General features: G+C 45.8%; 2 protein-coding genes across 2 annotated transcripts; one reads left to right on the top strand and one right to left on the bottom strand.

Moving 5' to 3' along the window:
- Positions 1-359: 359 nt before the first annotated feature.
- LOC124472956 (gap junction delta-4 protein-like) lies at positions 360-2,062 on the top strand. The gene is made up of 2 exons (XM_047028144.1): positions 360-534; positions 777-2,062. The coding sequence occupies exons 1-2, from the start codon at positions 474-476 to the stop codon at positions 1,898-1,900; spliced, it is 1,185 nt and encodes a 394-aa protein (XP_046884100.1). The 5' UTR covers positions 360-473; the 3' UTR covers positions 1,901-2,062.
- A 3,803-nt stretch (positions 2,063-5,865) lies between these two features.
- On the bottom strand, positions 5,866-8,493 carry LOC124472561 (frizzled-8-like). Its single transcript, XM_047027481.1, has one exon. It carries the CDS (start codon positions 8,125-8,127, stop codon positions 6,373-6,375), a length of 1,755 nt encoding a protein of 584 aa, XP_046883437.1. The 5' UTR covers positions 8,128-8,493; the 3' UTR covers positions 5,866-6,372.
- Positions 8,494-9,943: the final 1,450 nt, after the last annotated feature.

The following is a 9,943-nucleotide window of genomic DNA, read 5'->3' as shown; positions in this document are numbered from 1 at the left end:
TTCTTTTAGTAATGTGAACAGTATCTCTCTACTTCCGAAACCTTAGATGAAATTAAAATGATTAAATTGTTAAAAAATTAATAACAACAAACGTATCATAAATTGTAAAGCACTGCAGCCTGTACCATTGTTTCCAGTTAAACAAACCGACATAGATATCTCAACAATGCTTTGACGGCAACATGTTTTAGATGTGGTAAGAATAGCCTGCAAATACAGGTCCTGACCTTAGCCTGACGGATAGAAAGCTGTTAAAACACTTGTGATTCTTCTGAGGGTTTGGTGTGAACGTTTCTCTGAGTGTGTGGAGACTGCTGGTGAGCTGCACTGAGAAGCGATGAGAGTTAAAGAGAGGAGAAGTGAATGTTTATTTATTTGTGATTATTTCCACAGAAAGGTATATGGGTTTGTTAGGGTGATGTGGTGGTGTGTGAAGATCTGGGGGAACTGCTGATGAGGTTTTGTTTGCAGCGATGAAGACGGGAGCTATGGAAGCTGTCTTGGTTACTCTGAATAACAACATCAGTTTCATGGGTACGTTGTTGTGAAGGTGTTACGTTTACTTTTCAAAAACTTCAGAAGATGTTAGACGACCAAAGAACAATTATTTGATGACAGGTGTTTTTCACATTTTCTCATCAAATTATTTAAAATGTTCTGCAAAATATGTTTAGGAAAGACTCAGAATGAGTTTATGAAGTAGAAACCGAAACACATTTGACCTTGTCGTCGTTGTGTGTGTTTGAGTAACAGCCAGAGTTTCTCGTCTCCTCCAGGTAAGACGTGGTGGGTGTTCACGGTGACCCTCCGCCTCTCCTCCCTCCTCCTCTCGGGCTTCACCCTCTTCTACGACGAGCAAGATCAGTTTGTCTGCAACACCATCCAGCCTGGCTGCACCAACGTGTGTTTCGACGTCTTCTCTCCCCTCTCCCTCTTCCACTTCTGGCTGCTCCAGCTCCTGTCCCTGAGCCTCCCTCACCTGCTGTTCCTCACATACGTCACCCACAGAGTCCTGTCCTCCCAGAGCGTCAGAGCTCCTCGCCGCTCCTCAGAGAGGACACGGACCAGCTCTCTCTCCACCCTGCGCCCAACTCCCTCCAGTGAAACTCACCTCGGCGTCGCCCCTCCGAGCCTCCCGCCGGCCGGTTGGTCCTCGGCCAGCTATCCATGCGCTTCCTTCCTGGATTCGTCCGCTCGCGTCCTCCTGGAAGCCGCTTTCGTGGCCGCTCAGCTCTACCTCTATGGTCTCTCCGTGCCGCGCAGCTTCCTGTGTTACGAGGCTCCGTGCGTGTCCGGCGTGGCCTGCTACACCTCCAGGCCCACGGAGAAGACCTTAATGATGATCTTCATGCTGGGAGTCGCTTCCCTCTCCTTCCTGCTCGGCCTGATCGACTTGGCTTGTTCCCTGAGGCGCGTGGCGGGACGCAAGAGGAAGAGGGAGGTGCTGAATGAGGAAGAGCTGAGCAGAGGGGAACAGAACATCGTGTTTATGGGTAACGGAGTTCTGGAGGACAAGACTGCTCCGAACGGAGGGGAGGGACTCTGGAGGGGAGTCGACGACCGTGCCACGCCCGCCGCTGCCGCCGACTCCTCCGTGAACGCCGTCGTTCCACAAGCTCCCAGGATCCACCTGGTCGGCCTCGGCGGCGCCTCGATCGCACGTGGCCGCGTGCTCCGAGAGGGCGGGAGGTCGGCGGCGTCCGCGTTCAGCTACGTCCTGCATGACGACACGCCATCCCCGTCTCCTCAGAGGGACCGGCGGACAGCGCCCGGCCCCGGCGTCATCATCACCACGCCAACGGGAAACAAGAGGCTGGGCCAGTACGCCTCCATGGTGGGCACCGGGGAGGAGCAGCACTCTGACAGCAGTGGGATCCAGGATAAGAGGGCGTATGTGTGACTCGGCACAGGGCCTGTCCGTTTAAGGGTTAGCTGAGGAAACTTGAGGGAGTTTGTAAAATATCTATACTCATAGGTTATTTTATACCTTATATGAATATATATTATTTTCTTCATTGTGGATATATAAAGAAAATCCATCCATCGCATATGGATATTAGTTTCTGAAGACAAACGTGTGCAATGTCAAATTAAGATAACCATTAATACATGAGTATACTTAACAATACGTGGTGTGATGATAGTCACTGTGGTTTGCTTTATTTAATGCGTGTAAGCGTATACATCTCCACACTAGCATGGATTGTAGTTATTTATGTTTGCCGACCTTGAAAAAGGGGTCGTTTTCACAATGCAGACTGACCTCCAACCAACAATAGGTACAGGACTCAGCTGTTGTCTGTTCTCCCAGGTCCGTTTATTGTACTCCGACACTACAGAGTAGCCACCCTGCCCCGCCCTGACCCAGACTAAACCCATGCTGTTCAGATTATGCCAAGAACCCTTCATCTTTCTGCCCTGGTATTCAGTACATCCATGCACCCCCTCATAAAGGGATGCTGGCGTGTGCTAACTTTAGATATATACTCATGCCTTCCCTGGTTTGGACAGGTGTCCATCACAGGAATCTGATAGGAAAATGTGGATTTTGTGGATGCGATCGACCGTACTGTTTGCTGTGTGTCACTTGACTGCCCTCCTCTGGACAATGACTAATGTTGCACATGGAGATCACGACTGCTACAGGAAACCTGACATTCAAAACCTATAAACATTGCGCTTCCTTAGAGTGATCAGAACCTCCTCCCTCGGGAATATTCTACAATCCCTATAGGTTCTCTGGAGTTGTTCCACAAGCACAAGGTTATCGACCACATGAGGAAACATACAGCAGTGGAAAATGACAATCGAGCTCCTGAACTTCCTATTGATCCTGTGTTGGAGATTTTGGTCAAACACAACCTCCTGTTCCCCCAGCGCACAGTGTTTAGACAGCACAGCTCACTCTACCTTCACAGGAACAAAGACTGACTTGAGATTGAGAAGTTAGAGGGCGGATTCAACATCGACCTTAACAGCACGTCAGAGAAGCTGTCAAAACATCAACCAATATTGATTACCCAGACTTATTTTCGCATCTCAGTCGGAGCAGAGGTTTCATGGCTTGCGCCTGTCCCTGAAGACACGAAACAAATCCATTTTCACCTCTTTGTAGTCGATGTCAGAGTAAACGCACGGGGCAGAGAAGCTGCTGTTTTCCCCATGTCTCCCTTTCCAGCTTTCTGTTATGTTGAAGGAAGTAATCAGAGAAACGGTATCTGGGTCATTTATCTTCCGTCTCCATAGCGGTGCTGTGTGTGAAGCCAGTAAACATGGGCTGGCTGTGAAGGAAGCAGGGTTCCACAGTGGTGTCTCCTGCAAGGCTCTGGTCCTGGCTGCCTGTTCTTGGGTATGCAAACAGACACATGTAGGCTGGACGTTCCGGGAGCTCACTGGATAAGTGTACGTACCTTGAAGACTGAGGCCTTTCTGCAGCGGACTGAGTTTGTTGCCTTTCCTGTCACACTTCAAAACTGCAATAAAGCATGAAAAATGCCAAAGAATTATCTTTAAAACAATGTATGCTGATGTACTTTATTTGCCACACATACATACTGTATACATGCACCTATAAATACACATGCATGGACACACACACAGCACTAACACGCTTACCTGTGATATGCTTTCTCGCTTCCTCACTGAACATCTCACTGTTCACCGCTCAGCCTTCTAACTCAGACCTCACTATCATTCATGATGTATTTATTTGTATTCGATTATTGACGTCATCGAGTCCGTTTAAATCAGCATGCTCTCCCTCTTTGTTTTGGCGTTAGTTATTTCGTTATGACAACGTTGTTTATTTATGACCATGTGCTCAGACTCATGTGTTTTATTATTCTCATCCAGATCAATTTCAATCAGTGTCAGTCGATTGTATCAGCAGACAAGAAGCCCCACTGACATCAGTCCTACTGGGGGGAGTGGCATCTGGGGTGGTAAAAATAGGCCACAGAAGACCTTTCAGAGATAGGTTCTTCCTGTACCCGCAAACCAGCTTCCTGTTTGTGTCAGCAAGAGAGAGGAATCAGGGCTTGACCTCTCAACTCATTTCCTTGTTGATTTTTGCCAGAGGCTGAAGTAGGCACCGTTTGACCCCTACAGACCCAGCCATCTTCCTGTAACGCTGGGCTATGGTGATGTGTATTTACAGCGTGTACGCCATCGAGTGAGAGCGGAAGTGACATGCGTGGAGACAAACAAATTGAAAACTCGCAAGGTAATTGCGGTATGTATGCCATTATTTGACCGGTGTTGGCTACGTTCACTAAACTGTATTGATGATCCAATAAAAGTTCGCGTATTGTTTTGCGTATGAAAACATGACAGATGTCATGTTCTCGTGGATCAATCATTCTGGTGACCTACAGTTGGTTGTTAAACCGCAGGTTGTCTAGAATCAAGTTCCAAGTCTTTTATTGCCAGGTACACAGAACAACACAAGGTCAGACTGGGCACTGAAATTCTAAAGACAAGACGACGCAAGCACCTGGCACAACATAAGTATACATAACATAATTTACATCTATGCTGTATCGAATGTACCAACTCTTAGTTTGATTATTTGTTTGGCAGTTAATTAATATTGATTTTAATTTTATTGTATCGAAATGACTACATCGATGTGTGGTATTTCTTCCAACGTTCAGTACATTTTTGAAGTGTTGAAATGACATCTAGTGATTTCGGAATGATCATTTTGAAGGAGGCCACGTCAAACGATTGATACTCTCGACCACAAGGTGGAAGCACTGTTTCGTCTATGACCCAACGTTGTCTGTTTTTGCTTAAAGTTATCTTATGGGGATTTGTACAATAGTGGAAACCTTCTCATGGCCTTCCTTGACAACAATAACATTATAAAATCAGCGTTAAACAAATTGTTTGCAAGAATCCTGTTTCGAATTACTTGTAGTGTTATCACTTAGGCTACATGTCAACCACAGATTTGTTACAAGGGCCCGCCTGTATAAAGTTAAGTGTATGGCGCATTTTAAAATTCAACATTAACGACAGTTGACGGAGCGACTTAGATGGTTGGACGGCAAGGCCTCTAAATCTTTGTCTTCCTACAGACAGTGGGCGACTTAAGAGTTTTCATATGCAACAGTTTCTCCTTGCTTGTGAAGAGGATAAGCCAGCTGTGTAAAACTCAGACACGGTAAATAGACCACACGCTGGGCGTAATTAAGTTTACGCACGAGGGAGGATCTGCCCAGCGTCGCGCTCTTCTCGCTGACATCCTAATTCCAGCCCTACGGCCTCGAGACAGTGAAAACATGGACAATTATCAACATCGAGAAGGCTGAACCATGCCTAAATATATTTAAAAATAATAATACCAGTAAACAGTGATAGTCCCTCATTCCTTATCTAGGTACGAAAGGTATAGTTAGGCCCAAGTGTGACTACGTGGTGTTGTATCTGGACAGTAAGTTGGAACTGGAAGAAGAGGTGTTTGACATAGGCTAATTGTTGCATGGGGTGATTCCATCAATAGGGGTTAACGCGAACAGGCCACATGTGGAGTCGTCATTGACATATCAATGCTTTTCCTCCTTTCGCACCTCTGAATGTGGAGCCTAAACATGGAGTGATTTTTTTTTCTTTCTAATATGCCGTCAAAAAACGAAAGAATGTTTATTTTCTATAATTTGCTTGAAGAAAAATATTATTTGGACAGTTAAACGTCAAGTCAAATGCATAATTACGCGCATTGAAAGTACGACTGCTTGCTGTTTCAACAAGTTACGCTACACTTACAAGGTTAACATTTCTCTTTTATGTGACCAGAAAGCTTGACTGACGAATTACGGAACACATTATTTACTCTATAGACACCAAGATAGGACGTACGAGAACTTCAATTCAATAAAAAAAGTTTTAATCTCAAAATAAAGATTTTATATCACAGTAAAATGTACATATTTACAAAGTCGTAGAAACTTGATATACAACTGTACATGTCTGAGCATCAAAGATTATATAAATACAAATGTCTTACTGATAAACCCGTATGAGACTTCAAGGCATAAACACACTGTACTTCAAACTGGCTGTGATACTGATTTCCTAATCATAGGTTAAAATGAGACAGACTCTGTCTCTATTTAAAATGGGCGTTTTAAGACAAAATGGTTATTTTGCATTATACGGATAATCCTCGTTTCAAATAGAAATGTCACTGCAGAAGAGGTGCACGTTTAATTAGGCCTAGATAAGACTCTAGATTCTTCATTCCAGGAACATTGTTCTATCCCCTGCCATGGCTTGGGTGTCTTTATGTAAGGTTAATCATTAGACGCTCATTAATGTGCTAATTAGAACACGCAGATGGACAATCCCAACACGATTAGTCCACTCTTCTTTTCAAACCCGTGACAATGGCATCTGTTTGGGACAGGATACTGAGCTCGCGGTTCCCGACCTCCACGTAAGTCCCGTGCTCACGTCACTGTACATTGACCCACTCGTGGCCTTGTTGCCCCAGCAGCAGCGGGTACAGAAAGTTCTCCACGATTCGAGCGTTTTGCCCGACCAAACCCACGCTCCGGACGTGATGCCAACCAACAGGCACATAAAGTATTTCAGCATGAAAACAGCATAGTCCGGCTTCTGCATTTCACGCTCCGACAAGCACGAGCAGTTATGGGTGTTTTCCCAGGTCTGTCGGTTGTGCTGTTCGTAAAAATAACAGGCAACGATGACAGTGGCGGGGACCGTGTACAGCACAGTAAACACGCCTATCCGGATCATCAATCTCTCCAGTTTGTCTGTTTTCGTCCCTCCTTGTTTTATCACGCTCCGGATCCTAAACAGGGATACAAAGCCTGCCAGCAGAAACATGGTGCCGATGAATAAATAGATGACCAAGGGCGCCAAAACAAACCCTCTGAGGTTGTCCAAATTCTGATTCCCCACATAGCATATCCCCGCCACGGGGTCTCCGTCAACCGAACTCAAGGCCAGAACAGCTATAGACTTCATGCTGGGTATAAGCCAAGCGGCCAGGTGAAAATATTGCGAGTAACTAGCAATGGCCTCGTTCCCCCATTTCATCCCCGCGGCTAGGAACCAGGTCAGGGACAGAATGACCCACCAAATAGAGCTGGCCATGCCGAAAAAGTAAATGAGTAGAAACACGATTGTACAGAGCGCGGGGCCAGTGGTCTCGTAGTGGATATGCTGTATGTCATGTTCCCTGTTGCACGCCACTTGTTCGTGTCCAGCAATAAGTCGGACAATGTAGCCTACAGACACGAACATGTAGCAAGCTGAGAGAAAAATAATAGGGCGTTCTGGGTATTTAAATCTCTCCATGTCTATGAGGAAAGTTGCGACAGTTGCAAAAGTGGAAATGAAGCATAAAACGGACCAAAGTCCTATCCAAAACGCAGTGAATGTCCTTTCCTCTTGTGAAAAGTAAGGGTTGTGACAGGGCATGGCACAGTTAAGAATATGTCCTGTTTTTATTCTGTTGAAAAGAGGATGGCTGTCGCTGTTCACTGGAACCATGGGCGCGCGACAATGACAGCCCGGTTCGCACGAGGATGTGCCAGGTTTGTGTTTACTTCCAGGCAAGTTAGGACGGTGTCCGTTCTTGGTCTTTCGCATGCTGTAAGGTTTCACCGGGCGATTCGTTGGCTTTGCGACAACCGGCGTTGCAGTGGTTGTGTCGCTTCTGTTGTAGTCCATACACAGTGTGCTTTGGTCGCCTTGCACCGGTAACAAATCACACCTCATTCGGTCTGGCCACGGGAACCCGTATTGCCGCATGAGCGGGGCACAGCCCGCTTTGGCTCGCTCACAAACACTCCGACAGGAAGGCAGAGGCTTCTTATAGTCCTCGAGGCAGATAGGAGTGTACATGCTGCAGAGAAAGAACCTCAAGTCGGGCGAACATTTGATTTCCACGAGCGGCCAAAACTGATGCACTTCCAGCCCAGCCTCCTCCTGCGTATCGTGGTTGAACTGGTTGGGCATGTAGGTGTAGTTGTAACCGATTCCTTTGCATAAAGGCACGGATATCTTCTGGCACGTCAGTTCTTTCGCCGCGGCGCAACTCGACCTGTGCAGAACGAGTGCCAAGAACACCACGCACCACCCCGGTAAGTTCCACTCCATCTTCGTTCACGGGTGAATTCGTCTCCTTCAAAGTCCCAGCGAACTTGCGCGTGCAAGCAGGCTGTGTGGTACAAATCCTATTCGCGAAGAGATGCTGGTAAACTCATGCTTCGCTCAGGATGATTTCCAGGGGAGTAAGGATGGTTTCCCCCGGGTGAGTTGTCTTGGCTGATAGGCTACAATACCTTAAGTATCCCCACACCGTCAGTCTGTATCTGGGATACAGTTGTTCTTAAATTTGCTACTAAAATCGATTCGATCGCTATAGATATTTGACTGGCAGAATAGATTTCCGACTAGAACCGTTTCTCTCTCGGTGTCTTTTCGGTCTGTCTCTCTCCCTCTTTGTGTGCGGTTGTCACTGTGGCTGGCTCTGCATGCTCTGCAACTGGCGGACGTTCTGCTTTTATACGGGAGGCGGCAACTCCCCCTTCGTTGTACCGCCTTATCACTGTGTAGGCTAAAGGGTGGGGAACGGGAATAAGTCAAAGTTGTCTATAGGTGTTATTTTAAAATGTTAACCCTGGAAAGATTTAATCAAAGGATCTCTGTTTTGTTCGTTCTTGCCCTCGTAGGCAATGCCTAATGTAGACCATTTCTGGCCAATCTTCATTGGACTTTAAAATGAGTCAATACGTTTGGAAGGATCATTCAAATTTAAGAAGAAAAAAATATATACATAAATAGCAAATGTATGTATCATTATCATCAACCGTTTGTCGATTCGAATATTATTTGGTAGGCCAACAGCTGAAAGACTATATTTTGAACAAAGAAATTAAATTGCTTCAAAGTCAACGTCATAATTATTTTTACAGCAACAAAATAGGCCTATGTGTTTTAATGTTAGAACACCACGTTTTATGTCTACGGGCATCGTCAATTTAAGACGAGGTAAAGGACAGGGTGGGCTAGTTAGCGAGCCACAGGGGGTTGTACTAAACTAAGAAAGAGGTGTTTGTCTCAATGGCGGAGCCAAAGATTTCTATTAACTCCTCAATAAGCGTCATGCTGAGGAGGTCATTACTGAAATGTCTTCCAATTCCTAACAAACACGATAATGTGTGTCAATAGTCTCAGTAAGGAAATAAACGAACAAAGCATGACTTTTAAAACACAGTGATTGGGTAGCCATAATGAATGTGATTCACACTAATAATTGGTTTTTGGAAATCTCAAACAGAGCCTTAAACTAATTTATTTTCAATACTTTGCGTCTCTTGCGTTACATACAATGAGCTACTAGGCAATCTCTGTCTGTCTGTGTCTCTCTCTCTCTTCCTCTCTCTCTCTATCTCTCTCTGTCTCTCTCTCTGTCTCTGTGTGTGTGTGTAAATCCATGCTCTCTCACTTTACGAATCCAATATTAGACACACCATTGGCTAGCATCATCAGACACACACACACACACACTCTCTTCAGGTGAGAGCTTCTGAACAGGTGTCCAGTCTCAGGCCCAGTGTAACAGCAGTGGATGTGAATTGGAGCATCGGTTTCACCCAGACTGGGGGCGTATTGATTAACACACAGATAGTCCCAACCACCAACTGTCGAATAGCTCCCTACACACAAAAGTGTGTGTGTGTCTGTATGTGTGTGTGTGTGTGTGTGCGAGTCGCGATAGCAGGTGTAAAGTTACACACAGGGCCCCCCTTACATTCCACATTCAAAAGAGTGGAAATGGAATTAGTGCATCTGTTTAAAACTCAATTTCGGGGTCCTCTGTCCAGTCCACACCCCTCCCCCCCTCCCTTCCAATCTTCTTCCAGGGCTACTGGAGTTCAAGATGCCAGATGCCCTTGTGAGTTCAGATTTC

This window comes from Hypomesus transpacificus, chromosome 10, assembly GCF_021917145.1.
Source record: "Hypomesus transpacificus isolate Combined female chromosome 10, fHypTra1, whole genome shotgun sequence".
Lineage (NCBI taxonomy): Eukaryota > Metazoa > Chordata > Actinopteri > Osmeriformes > Osmeridae > Hypomesus > Hypomesus transpacificus.
This window is presented reverse-complemented; position numbering and strand designations above follow the sequence as displayed.